At 36.7% G+C, this 14,988-nt stretch overlaps 1 protein-coding gene across 2 annotated transcripts in view; it reads right to left on the bottom strand.

The window, feature by feature from the left end:
* Nucleotides 1–14,988, bottom strand: part of SCYL2 (SCY1 like pseudokinase 2) — a 58,281-nt gene that overhangs the window by 37,395 nt on the left and 5,898 nt on the right. Inside the window, exons 2-3 of one of the 2 annotated variants that reach the window (XM_055085258.1) lie at nt 7,706–7,771; nt 4,620–4,824 (exon numbers count right to left, since the gene is read on the bottom strand). In XM_055085258.1, the coding sequence (XP_054941233.1) occupies nt 4,620–4,796 (177 nt within the window). In that variant the 5' untranslated portion in view covers nt 4,797–4,824; nt 7,706–7,771. The remainder of the gene's footprint in view (nt 1–4,619; nt 4,825–7,705; nt 7,772–14,988) is intronic. The other variant, XM_007103361.4, reaches the window with a different exon arrangement.

The raw sequence follows: 14,988 nt of genomic DNA, 5'->3' as shown, positions 1-14,988 counted from the left end.
TAAATTTAAGAAAAGGGAGCCAAACACAAAAGTACATGCCATGGTTCCACCTAAACAAAATTCAAAAACTGGCAAGATTATTCCTAAGTGTCAAAGGACAGAAGAGCAGTTACCCCTGGAGAGAAGGGGCGGGGTTGGGGTGGGGGGAGGTAATAAATGTGAAGAGACATGAGTATTAGCAATATTTTCTTGATATGGATGCTAGTTACATAGGTGTGTTCACTGTGAACATTCAAAAAGCTGCTCACTCAAGATTTGCGCACTATTCTGTATGTGAGTTCTTAAAAATAAGTTTATATTTTAAAAATTAGACAATTTAAATTCCCTAAATGTCACCTTGAAATGTTTTATAGCATCTTTAGAAAGACATTCTAGAAAGAGTAATGGTTAAGAACTAAGAGCTGCTTCTAAATAAACACTCAAAAAGGAAACTAAATAGCACTTGAGCTTAAAGAGTAGCTTCCAGTGCTAATAAGTTTTATTTAAAGATCTATCCATTTCAACATGTTTACATGTTGTATTTGGTTAAGTTTATCTAAATAATAACTTTAAAAAATCTTAACAGCTCATTTTATATACAAAATTTGCCTAAGAAATTTATTTTACTGCAAAAAATCAACTATACACGTGTCTTGAAGATTCTTAGAATTCTTAATTTCACTTTCATAAATTATTCACTATGAAGTGTTTCTTCAATGAATGTCTTTCAAAAATAAAAAGCAACAGAAATTTGTTTTTGGAAGCATAAAGACAGAATAATAATACAGATGTCCAATCAGGTACAATGAAGGCACAAGTAACCAGGCACAAGTAACTTTTTATTTACCAATTCTTTATCTTGCTGCATTCCAGGTTTCATAAATATGTACTTTTTCTCATCAGTTTCATAAGTGCTATTATTACTACTCTTCTAAGAGGGCTTCAAACATTTAGGTTAAAAAGTTAAAGCTGGGACTTCCCTGGTGGCGTAGTAGTTAAGAATCCGCCTGCCAATGCAGGGGACACGGGTTCGAGCCCTGGTCCGGGAAGATCCCACATGACGCGAAGCAACTAAGCCCGTGTGCCACAACTACTGAGCCTGCGCTCTAGAGCCCAGGAGCCACAACTACTGAGCCCACGCGCCACACTACCAAAGCCCGTGCACCTAGAGCCCATGCTCCGCAACAAGAGAAGCCACCGAAATGAGAAGCCTGCACACCACAAAGAAGAGTAGCTCCAGCTCACTGCAACTAGAGAAAGTCCATGTGCAGCAACGAAGACCCAACGCAGCCAAAAATAAATAAAAATAAATTTTAAAAAGTTAAAAGTTCTACATGATCTGAAAATTGTAATTAATCATGTACTAATGTGACCTTGAAATAACCCTAGGAAAAAATACACAGATAATCTTTAAAGGGGTATGCAAACCCTAAAAATATAATACAAGGATTCTTTTTTTTGCGGTACACGGGCCTCTCACTGTTGTGGCCCCTCCCGTTGCGGAGCACAGGCTCCGGACGCACAAGCTCAGCGGCCATGGCTCACGGGCCCAGCCTCTCCGCAGCATGTGGGATCTTCCCAGACCAGGGCACAAACCTGTGTGCCCTGCATCGGCAGGCGGACTCTCAACCACTGCGCCACCAGGGAAGCCCACAAGGATTCTTTTAACTTGGAAATACTGTTGTGTTTTTTGTTGTTGTTGAGGTTTTTTTTTTTGGACAATGTGAAATTATGATACTTTTTTTGAAGATCATGTAAAAAAAAGTGAAATGGGGGAAAAGAACAAGATTTAAACTTTAAATGCAATGGTTTAAATATCATGGTATTTATTTCACTGCCATGTAACAACAGAAAACACTTTCATATTTTAAAACCAGGTATGAGAGCTTCCCTGGTGGCGCAGTGGTTAAGAATCTGCCTGTCAATGCAGGGGACATGGGTTCGAGCCCTGGTCGAGGAAGATCCCACGTGCCACAACTAAGCCTGCACTCCCCAACTACTGAAGCCTGCACGCCACAACTAGTGAAGCCCATGTGACACAACTACTGAAGCCCACACGCCTAGAGCCCATGCTCTGCAACAAGAGAAGCCACCACAATGAGAAGCCCACACACCGCAATGAAGAGCAGCCCCACTCGCGGCAACTAGAGAAAGCCGGTGCACAGCAACGAACACCTAACACAGACAAAAATAAATAAATAAATAAATTTATTAAAAGAAAAAACAGGTATGAGAATCTCCTAGCCCAAAGTCTCTTACCCGATGTTTACCTCAAAGTCAAATTTAAGATCATATATTCTACTATAAAACACAACTACAATCAAGTACACTGTATGCTAAATCAAATAAAGCTGGGAGGGTAAGAAAGATGCCTTCAGTCTCAATGTCCCTTTAAGGGGGAAGTAAAGGACTAGCAGAGTATCCTTTTCTATTATTTTTCTCCCAGTTTCTCTAAAATCAGCACTGCCCAATAGAACTTTCAGTGATGATAGAAAGTTCTATACCTGCACTGTCCAATATGGTAATATGAGTCACATGTGGCTATGGAGCATTTGAAATGTGCCTAGTCCAATAAAGAAACTGAATTTAATCTTACTAAATTTTAATTAACTGAAAAAGCCATATATAGCTTATAGCTACCATACTGTATTAAGTACAGCTCTAGATTATCTATTTTCTCTGATTCCCTTTTAATAAAAATGAGGCTATTGAAAAAATAACTAAAACTTTTCAATTAAGGGAGAAATTCAAACGAGGCTTCAGTGCCAAGAGACTTAGCTATTCCTTAAGGAATTAGCCAGCAGTCCAGATAGGATACTCAGAGTTCTGACCCTCTGAGGTTTGAAAGAGGCAAAAGAAAATTCAAAATCCACAGAGAGCAATGATATATTCTAAAACTACCTTTTTCCTCAAAGCAATAAATTTGGGGAAAAAAAGGAATACAGTTAAAGTTTCATAAGAGAACTCATTTCCAGAAGTCAGCAGTTGAGAAATGCTGTATTAATGTGTAATATCTAATCAACTATTATTTGTGCCTGGTTCTCATGTTCTATGAGCAACAACAGAAGCTCCAACATTAGAGGATTTCAGCTTATGAACTAATGATATAAACACAAACACCTAGAACTCTTGGTTAAGGACAAAGACACTATTATGTTATCACATCCTTAATAAACAATGCAAAATTTAGTAAATTTGGTGTTATTTCATTTTCCCTTTATATAATTGATTATAAAAGCAATTTGTGCTCGTGATAGAGGTTGGTCATTTATATAACTTCATGACCTCATTCATAACTTTTTAAGTAATCAATACTCAAGAAACCATTTATTTTTTGGATGAGCTCTTGGTGAAAGAGAAAACAATGTTCAAAAATGACCAATCAATATTTAAGATAAAGATCAACTTTGGACTTAAAGACTACTAACCAAATGGCAATAAAAACAAGATTTACAGGTCGGGTACAAACCACATACCAGCAATCTATCACAGAACCAAGATTCTTCCTTCATAAAAGGATAACCAAAGCCAATTCTGTCTTTAATATACTTGTTTGAGAAATAAGCTGATTTTGGAAAAGTTACAATGCATACCCACAATTATACAATTTTATACAAAATTATACAATTTTCCAATTTTCATTGGAAAATATGTGTATTAAATCCCATGTCTTAAATTCAATATGTTTCACATATAGAGAAGTAAAAGCACTTTTGGAAACAGTGATTTTTCTTTTTTCTTTTTTGATTCTTCTTTTTAAAGAACATATTTCCACAAACGTTTTAAACCTGGAGATTTTTCAATTCTTTAACAATTCCAACAGAAAGCTGTTAGTAAAATTTAACACTAACAATCCTCCACATTTCTAAGAACCGTCTGTTGGTCTCTTAAGTCAAATAAAAATAAAAATAAAAATAAAAATACAACTAATTCAAACTACTCTTCACTAAAAGAACAGTTTTTAAATAATTTTTAAATCAATACACCCCCAAACATACTACTGATTATATGCCACAAATGCATCCCCTGATGGTAAAAACTATAGTGTTAATAAATATGAAAAAATATTATAGAAGCCTACTTCTTATAAGGCTATAGAATAAAAGATGGACTAAGGATGCTTGAAAAAAGAATGTTAGAAAAATTTAACTGAGTATTTTGTCGTAACGTATTGATAAAGATAAAAAGGAACATGGCAATTTTTATTCTAAAACACTTTGCTAAAAGAGGGAGGAGATATGGGGAATATGTATATGTATAGCTGATTCACTTGGTTATAAAGCAGAAACTAACACACAGTTGTAAAGCAATTATACTCCAATAAAGATGTTAAAAAAAATTTAAAAAACCACTTTGCTAAATTTAAAATCTAATACACTTATTTGTGCAACTGATATGTTTGTTATTAAGTAAACAAAATTAAAGTACAAGATGAGATGATATATCAAACAATGTATTTGTAACCAGAAGATTCAAGGGCATGTTTAAAAGCATTTGTTTTTCTATGACTTCATTAGATGAAATGACAACTAAAGAACCCATTACTTTTAGCATTTCTTAACATAAAAATGCATACATGCACATTATGGTACTTATTAGCATGTGTGTTCTTTCCAACTGGACTCTAAACTAAAACTTACCTGCTTTGTTGACTTTTTTGTGCCATTAAAAATCTTCCAAGCTAGCCCACTGCCACCACTGGCAATGTGTCGACCAACATCGAATTCTCTAGTGACAGGATTTCCCATCACAGCACTAGTGACATCAGCTGTTACTTTTGTAACAGTACTCTTCAACTTATTAAGCATGGACTCCATGGCTGCAATTCTGGGTAGTTATAGTTACCTAGAAACATAGGGGGATAGGAGAGCACAGATCATGTGTTTTTACTTCTTTAAGTATTTATTCATTATTTAGTCTGAAAGCTTAATATACCCCAAACAATGAGCAAAACAATCCTATAGAAACAAAAGCTATATGTTAGTTTTGCCTTCAGAGAACCCAATATACTTGAATGCAAATTTAAGTCTAGGAACCAAACTGTGCTTCAACCTCAATTGTCACAGACCAATAAGAGAAAAGACATATTCATATTGACACTAACATGAATGTTGCTCAACTATATAACATGGTCCATATTATAAGACCCTTTAAGGCTTAAAGTGGTGTAGAGGGTCTGAATCTTCACAGTAAAAAAAAAACTATAGGGCTTCCCTGGTGGTGCAGTGGTTAAGAATCTGCCTGCCAATGCAGGGAACACAGGTTCAAACCCTGGTCCAGGAAGATCCCACATGCCGCGGAGCAACTAAGCCCGTGTGCCACAACTACTGAGCCTAAGCTCTAGAGCCCGCAAGCCACAACTACTGAGCCCACGTGCCACACCTACTGAAGCCTGTGCACCTAGAGCCCATGCTCTCCAACAAGAGAAGCCACCACAATAAGAAGCCTGCGCACCACAACGAAGAGTAGCCCCAGCTTCACGTGCAGCAATGAAGACCCAATGCAGCCAAAAATAAATAAATAAATAAGTTTATTTAAAAAAAAAAAAAAATATATATATATATATAAAAAACCTGAAAGGCTCTAATGTTATACTAAGCAATACAGTTGTATTTCATAAAAGTTTTGTCCACTATTAAAATAATCACTGTTGAACTATGAAGTCATTTAAGAATAATTTTTAAACAAAAAGCTAAAGGACAATAACACATGAACAAGCAATAGGTAATAAAATATTTTTCAGATTTTACACATTTCTGGTGATGATGGAGGAACAAACACTATATTTACCCTCCCTCCTCAACAACTGGAAACTGGACAAAATATATGAAACAAATGTTTTCAGATATTGAACAGGCAGCACAGGCCATGTGATCCCAGTGAGAAAGCAAACAAGGTGAATTCTAGGGTTGCCCCAGCTTTCTGCCTAGAGGCACACTGCAAATCATGGAGTAGACAAAAGAATCCCAAGAATAGTCTAACTGAATTAAGGAGTTGAGGAAAGAAATTGGAATTCAATGATGCTGAGATGGCTGGGACTTCTGAGATAGAATTTCAAAGAGAAGGGGGAAGAAGAGGAAAAAAAACAGAAGGGAACAGTGATGAAAAAGAGCTCCAGAAATTTGCAGGGGTCCCCCTGATGCTTTGTTGAATACTAAGATGCACATACATAGTGTGCAACTTCACCAGGTTGAAACGGAGCAGGACCCTATGGGGCCCTCTCAGGTACAAATACTTTCTGTGTCCCCCCATTTCTCGTTTGTAGGAAATAGGCTTCATTCAGTCCCCTTGACCTTCCCTGAGTTCCAAAGGGCAAAATCAAACAATTGCTTATCAGGGAAGGGAGGGAATGCAGAAACAAAAGAGGAGCACTCAAGAAACAATAATGCAGCCTCAGGGCAGGGTCCTGGTCCTCAAAGAATATACATAACAATACCTTTGAGTTCTTCTACAGGAACTAAGGCTGCCCCCCGACCCAGGTAGAGGATTATAACTTCAGGTTGAGTATGAGACTCCTGGAACACCACCCTGTTACCTCAGCACCAACCAAGCAGAAGAAAATCTGCACACAGTGGAAGATAAACTAGACTGATCCCCTCCCCAAATGATTCTCCTTTTAAAAACTTTCATGATCAAGCAGAATCTTTGGAGTTGGGTTTTTGGACACCAGTCTGCCATCTCCTCAAGTTGCTGGCCTCCTGAATAAAGCACCTTTCCGTTCTTACCAGCACTTGCCTCCCAAGTATTGGCTTTCAAGCAGCAAGCAGCCGAACCTGAGTTCAGTAAGAAGGTCAGGCAAGGAACAACTAGCGAGCTGTGAGCTGAGTAGTTACAGAGTTCATACAGGGCTGCAAATCTTTTAATTTTTCAAGCTAGAGTGGAGAGACCTCATTGATCACTAAAGGCATTCAGTAGAAAGCCCAGAAGGACTATGCCTTGGTACAGAATAAACCATTCTTAAAGTATCCTAAACCTGCCCTAACAAACTAAAAAGCTAGCCTCAAATGATCAAACTAATCATAAATTACTTAACTGCTTACCAGAATGAAACCCAATATTCATGAAATGGAGACAAAAATAATTTCAGATACTAAGCAATATAACATTCACAATGTTCAGTATGCAATCAACAATTATCAGACATGCCAAGAAGCAAGAAAATGTGATCATAACCAAGACCAAAATCAGTCAATAAAAACAGACTCCAAAATGAGCTTATAGAATTAGCAGCAAAGATATAAAAAACTATCATATGTCCAAGTGAGACAGGAAGGAAGAGGTCAGGGGACAACAGTTAAAAGAATGACACAGCCATTGAGGATATGACAAAAACTGGTTAGGCCCAAGATGGCAGAAGATCTGACTTCCCGTAGACCTTGAGCCTCATTATATGCTCATTGTAATACATTAGAATGCTAAATGACACACCCACAGGTGCCATGACAGTTCTGAGGCTGACAATAAAAGGCCAAAAAGTGAGTGGTGGCCTAGTTCCTGGAAATCCCTGTCCCTTTCCCAAAACAGTTGAAATAATCCTCCCACTCATTAGCATATGAAATTACCCAGCCCATAAAAATTAACAACTACATATCCCAAGGCCGCTCTTACTTTCTGAGACAGTCTGCATTCTGCCAATTTTAATGTTTATCTCTCTAAATAAACCTGCTTTCACTTTACTTTGGCTGGCTCGTGAATTCTTTCCATACAGGAAGCCAAGGACCCTCACCTGGCAGCCTGTCCTGGGACTCGCCAGAGACCTGAGACATGACTATTCTCTCACTTCTCTCTTCTCCTGCAAAACAAGTATTTAGAGGAAAGCACAAACATAATAAAAGAAAACGGAATATTTTTTAAAAATCAAATGAACACTCTAGAGACAAAAATATCTCAAAAACTCAGAGGATATAATTACCAGATTAGACAATGTAGGAAAAAAAGATAGTGAAACCTGAAGATAGAGTAAAAGGCTGGGAAAAAAATAAATGAACAAAGTCTCAGTGACCTGTGGGACAATATCACAGTCTAACATATATAACTGAATCTCAAAAATGAGGGGGAAAGGGGAGAATAATATTTGAAAAATAGCCAAAAATTTTCCAAATTTGATGAAAACTATACATCACCAAGAAATTCAATAAACACAAAGCAGGATGAACACAAAGAAAACCATGCCTAAATATGTCATATCAAATAGCTGAAAATCAGTGATTAAGAGAAAACTCTTAAAAGCAGCCAGAGAAAATAGGTAAATTATATACAGAGTAAAAAAGATAAGAATTTTCCCCAAACTTCTCATCAGAAACTATACAAGGCCAGGGAACAACTGAATAAGGTCTCAAAAGAGCTAAAAGAAACTGCTGACGTAGAATTCTATAAGCCATGAGGGAAAGAAAAAAAAAAAAACTTTCAAAAATAAATGTGAAATAAAGACTTTTTCATGAAAACCTGAGAGAATTTGTTGCCACCATATATTTACTATAAGAAATATTAAAGGAAGCCCTTCAGACAGAAGGCAAACGATACCAGATGGAAATCTGAATCTACCAAAGGATTGGAGGACTCTGAAAATAAAAATTATGCAGGTATATAAAAAACTTCTCACGTTATCTTTGAAAGACAGCTGATCATTTAAAGCAAAAATAACAAAAATGTATTGTGCTTATAATATATGTAGAAGTAAAAATATGATAAAACAAACCAAGGATAAGAGAGGGGAAATGGAGGGGACTTCCCTGGTGGTGCAGTGGTTAAGAATCCGCCTGCCAATGCAGGGGACATGGGTTTGAGCCCTGGTCCGGGAAGATCCCACGTGCCACAGAGCAACTGGGCTCGTATGCCACAACTACTGAGTCTGCAAGCCACAACTACTGAGCCCATGTGCCACAACTACTGTGCTCTGCAACAAGAGAAGCCACTGCAATGAGAAGCCCACACACTGCAACGAAGAGTAGCCCCAGCTCACCACAACTAGAGAAAGCCCGTGCACAGCAACAAAGACCCAACACAGCCAAAAATAAATTAATTAATAAATAAGCTTATTTTAAAAAAAGAGAGGGGGAAATGGAAGTATATTTTTGAAATATTCTTATATGTGAGGTAGTATAACATCATTTGAAGGTAGACTGTGGCATATTAAGGACATATTATAAACCCTAGAGTAATAACTAAAATAATAAAGAGACAAAGCTAAAAATCTAACAATGGAAATAAAATGGAATCCTAAAGTAAACTGAATTAATAAAAAAAAGCAGGAAAAGAAAGGAACAAAGAACAAATGTGAAAAACAGAAAATAAATAGCAAGATAATAAATTTGAATCCAACCATATAAATAATTACATTAAATGTAAATGATTTTAAATTCCACTTAAATGGCTGAGACTATCAAACTAGATTAGAAAAGCAAGACCCAACCGTATGCTGTTTATAAGAAACCCACTTTACAAGATGATTTAAAACTAAAAAAATGTGAAAATATACAAGCTAGAGTGGCTATATTAATACCAGGCAGAAAAGGCTTCAAGACAAAGAGGGACACTTCATAATGACAGAGTTGTCAACTCTCAAGAAGACATAACAATCCTAAATGTGTACACACTAAATAAGAGAGTTTCCAAATAAATGCAGCAAAAACTAACAGAACTGAAAGAAGAAATAGGCAAATCCACAAGTGTAGTTGGAGACTTCATGGGTCCTTTCTCAGTAGCAAATGGACAGATAGACCAAGTAGACAGAAAATCAATAAGGACGTAGAAGACTTGAACAACACTAACAAATAACCTGACCTAAAACACTCCACTCTATAAAAGCAGAATGCATTTTGTTTTTGTATGTATATGGAATATTCATATTTTATGAATATTCAATATTCATATATGCTGGGCCATAAAACAAGTCTCAAAATACTTAAACCTACTGAAATAATACAAAATACGTTCATTGACCACAATGAAATTAAGCTAGAAGTCAGTGATAGATAAATATCTAGAAAAATGCAAATATCTGGAAATTGAACAATACTTCTAAATACCCAAGGACTAAAAAAGAAATCACAGAGAAAATTTTTAAATATTTTGAAGTGAATGAAAATGAAAAATCTGTGGTATGTAGGCAAAGCAGTGCCCCATAGGAAATTTATAGCTTTAAATGTTTATTAAAAAAAAATCCAAAATCAATGGTATAAGCTTCTATCTTAGGAAGCTAAGAAAAAAAGAGAAAATTATACTCAAAATAAGTAGAAAGGAGGAAATAAAGAGTAGAAATCAGGTTTCTCTGGTGGTGCAGCGGTTAACAATCCTCCTGCCAATGCAGGGGACACGGGTTCGAGCCCTGGTCTGGGAGGATCCCACATGCCGCGGAGCAACTGAGCCCATGGGCCACAACTACTGAGCCTGCGCTCTAGAGCCTGCAAATCACAACTACTGAAGCCTGCGTGCCACAACTACTAAAGCCCGCTCGCCTAGAGCCTGTGCTCTGCAACAAAGAGAAGCCACTGCAATGAGAGGCCTGCACACCGCAATGAAGAGTAGCCCCGGTTGCCGCAACTAGAGAAAGCTCACGTGCAGCAATGAAGACCAAATGCAGCCAAAAATAAATAAATAAATCTATTTTAAAAAAAAAAGAGTAGAAATCAATGGAACGACTGAATTTAATGTAATTTAATACTCTATTTAATAGAAAAATGAAAAAGAAAAATCAATAAAGCCACACACTTTTTTTTTTAAAGACAAACCTCTAGCTACATTAAGAAAACTTTTAAAAACACAAATGACCAATATCAGAAATAGAAGAAATCCTACGGATGCAAATCCTATATAGAGCCTATAGATTCTAAATCAATCAGATATTATATTGTGGATGATCTTATGCCAGCCAATTAATTCAACAACTTGGATAAAGTGAAAAAATTCCTCGGAAGGTACAACTACCATAACTGAAGAGAAAGTCAGAATAATCCTATTTAAAAGAAATGCAATTCATAACTACAACTCTCACCACAAAGAAAACTCCAGGCTCGGATGGGTTCACTGCTGAATATTATCAAACATTTAAGGAAGAAATCATTCCAGGTCCATATAAGCTCTTCCAGAAAATAGAAGACAAGAGAACACTTTCATGTTCCATAGTCAGTTATCACCCTGATACCAACACCAAATAATGACACAAGAAAACTTCATATCAATATACATCATCAACAGGTAAAAATCCTTAACAAAACATTAGCACATCCAACAAATCCAACCCCACAACCAAGTGGAATTTATCTCAGGAATGCATTGATTTAACACTCAAAAACAAATCCACGTCATTCACCATATTAACTGAATAATGGGTAATAGAAAATATATGATCATCTCAGTAAAGGCAGAAAAAATTTTTTGACAAAATTCAATACTCATTCACAATAAAAACTCTCAGCCAACTAAGAACAGAAAGGAACTTCCTCAACCTGATAAATGGCACCTTTAAATACCTAGAGCTAATATCACATTTAAAGATAAAAGATTAATCACTTTCTCCCTAAATTAGGGAACAAAGTAAGGATATCTACTTTTACCACTTCTATTCAGTATTCTAATGGAGGTCCTAGCCAAAGCAAAAAAGAAAACAAAATAAAAGACATTCATACTGGGAGGAAGAAGTAAAATTCTTTATTCTCAACAACATGACCATGTACAGAGAAAGTCAGAAGTAATCCACAAAAAAGCTATTGGAATTAATATGTGAGTTTAGCATGATGGCAGAATACAAAAACAATATTTTTTTTAAAAAAAGACTATTCTTATATTCTAGAAACAGACAACTGAACACTGAAATTTCAAAAATACCATTTTGAAGGGAGGAGTGGCCAAGATGGTGGAGTAGAAGGAACCTAAGCTTACCTCCTCTCTTGAGCACACCAAAATCACAACAATCTGCACAACCATTGTTGAAAAAGACTGAAACCTACCCAAAAAGATCCTCTACAACTAAAGACATAAAGACAGAACCATGAGACTGGTAAGAGGGGCAGACTCACGACATAATCAAATCTCATACCACCCTGGGGGGGCAACCCACAAACTGGAGAAAAAATATATTACCAAGGTTCTCCCACAGGAGTGAGAGTTCTGAGGCCCACATCAGCTCCCCAGCCCAGGGCTCTGGCACTGGGAAGAGAAGTCCCCAGAGCATCTGGCTTTGAAGGCGAGCAGGGCTCAACTGAGGAGCTCCACAGGACTGAGGGAAACAGAGACTTCACTCTTAAAGGATGCACACAGGGACTTCCCTGGTGGCACAGCGGTTAAGAATCCGCCTGACAATGCAGGGGACATGGGTTCAATCGCTGGTCCAGGAAGATCCCACATGCCGCGGAGCAACTAAGCCTGAGCACCACAACTACTGAGCCTGCGTTCTAGAGCCCGTGACCCACAACTACTGAGCCCATGCGCTGCAACTACTGAAGCCCGCATGCTCTGGGGCCCACGTGCCGCAACTACTGAGCCTGCGTGCTGCTACTACAGAAGCCCACGTGCCTAGAGCCCGTGCTCTGCAACAAGAGAAGCCACCACAGTGAGAAGCCTGCGCACCGCAATAAAGAGTAGCCCCCACTCACTGCAACTAGAGAAAAAAAAAAATGCCGCTAAAAAAAAAAATTAAGGAACTAGAAAAAATTTGACTTGCAAAGAAAGTAAAAAATGTAAAGGACAAATATTGATGCAAACAAATACAATAAACACAGCAAATTAAAAAAAATACCATTTCAAGGACGTGAAGTACCCATGGATAAATTTGACAAGACACAAAGACTTGTACAATGAAAATAACAAAAATTTCTGCAAAAAATTGAAGATGACTTAAAAACTTGTACAGGAAATGGAAGACTCAATATTGTTAAGGTGTCAATTTTCCCCATCAATCTATGTACTAAATGCAGTCCAATCAGAATCCCAGAGGCTTCTGTAGAAAGAAACTGACAAGCTGTTAAAATGTTACTGAGAACAGGTCCACTAGATTGTTTAAGGGTCCATGGCACAGAAAGAGGTTTAAAGTCCTATCACTCTTCAAACCTTCACCTGCCATGTGTATTCTTTCCAAAAATTGATTTACCTAAGAACAAGTCTGTGTCCTGCAAATTTTCCTTAACCAACTCTTTTTTCACAGTTTTCTCCCACTTGAACAAAGTAAAATATTTTTCTCAGCCATCCCAGTCTTGTTATAGGGTATTTCCCTGGGTGTAAAAATCTTTGGCAGGCATGCCAAAAGGGAAAATGCAATTTGAGAATACATTAATCCTGAAAGTCTCTTAAGAGTAAAGCAAAAAGAAGTTTGGTAAGAAATTCTGAAGAGGGCTGTACTTTATTTATTAACAGCAAAACCCCATGCCTTATCTGTCACAGAATTATAATTAAGAAACAAGATAGTCGTCACAGGGCTGTATAGGAACAAGTTTATTTCAATTAATAAGCAAAAACTCCAAGGTTTTGATAAAAGTAAAACATAATCATAATATACCACAATCTAAAAATCAAATACTTTGTAATTATCTAAACACTTGACAAAAAAATTCAGATGCCATCAACTTAAAACACAAAAAGAAGTACAACGTCTTACAAAATTATTTAGAGAATACACAAGCAAAAATATTTGGAAGGCCACTGGACTAAGGCAGCACTAGTTTGTGTCCTATTTTCTCAGTTAATTAAATTATATTCATATAATTTACTTTCTATTAACGATTTGAACTATCTGTAAATAGAAATAAAAATTCACTTTCCTTTTTTAATTTAATGCTGCATTTCTGTAAGCAGTTAGAAAATGTTGCTACTGGAATTATGAAAACATTCATTGCCATGCCAAGTTGTTCTCTATGAACATCTGCTGCTGATTTTGATGGGGAGGTGGAAGAGACATAAAAACGCTATTTAAAAATCTACATATACTTTCCTCTAACTCTGCCTGAGTAGCTACATATTACATGCCATGCACTTGCCATACACTGGAAATATAGATGTAAATGGAAACATGTCTGATCTTTAGGGACTCAGTCCAGTAGCAGACTCAGACCTGCAAAGATTTATAGCAATTAACTAGAGGTATGAATGTACCATGCTTTGGGATCATGAAGATGGGCTCAAAAATGAAGTGTTTTTTGTAAATCAATTATACTCCAATTGTTTTAAAAAAGTGTTTTTCAGTTAGGAGAAAAGGGAAGGAGCTTCCAGGAAGAAGGATTATTACATGCCAAGACATGGAGGGAAGACTATACATAATATGATTTGAAAACTAGAAATAGTTCAGTATGAAAACAAAGGATATTTTCAGAGTTAATAGTCAAATTTGAGATGCCTATCCATCACCCAGAGTCAACACTGGTGTACACAAGGTAGAAATAGACATGGAAATTAATCCGGTGAATTATTTAATATTTATTGAGCACCCACTATGTACCTGATACCACATAAGAAACTGGGGAAGAAAGAAGTAAAGGAAAAATAAGCCATAAAGAGCTTACCATCAAAGGTAAGAGACAGAGAAGTAAACCAACCACAGCATTATTATCCTACAGTAATAAAATGCTACAGAATATACATACACAGATGCTCTAGGAACAAAAAGAAGAGGAACAGACAGAAGAAAGTTTCCCCAAAACAGCAAAACCATAGATGTCTTTAAAGGGGAGGAGGAGTGAACGAGATAGATAGAGAATGGGACAAGTGTAGGAGTAAAAACTAGCAGTTCAGATAAAAACTGGAGGAAAAGAGAGAAGTATGGCAAAGGAGACTTAGAAAAGCCAGGTTACCAAGGGCATTAAGTAGTAAGAAACCAAGCTACGATGAGCCACAGATAGGTTTCAGGCATGAGTAAAATGATCAATCACTCCATCATGCAAACTGAAAGATATACTGGGGTGGAAGTAGGGAATATGACAAGATTGAAGACAGTGTCAATTTGTACTTCAGGAATTTTATACATACATAATTCAGAATGTATATAGGCAAAAAAACAAAAACAAAAAAAAAAACAAAACA

This window comes from Physeter macrocephalus, chromosome 6, assembly GCF_002837175.3.
Source record: "Physeter macrocephalus isolate SW-GA chromosome 6, ASM283717v5, whole genome shotgun sequence".
Classification (NCBI taxonomy): domain Eukaryota; kingdom Metazoa; phylum Chordata; class Mammalia; order Artiodactyla; family Physeteridae; genus Physeter; species Physeter macrocephalus.
This window is presented reverse-complemented; position numbering and strand designations above follow the sequence as displayed.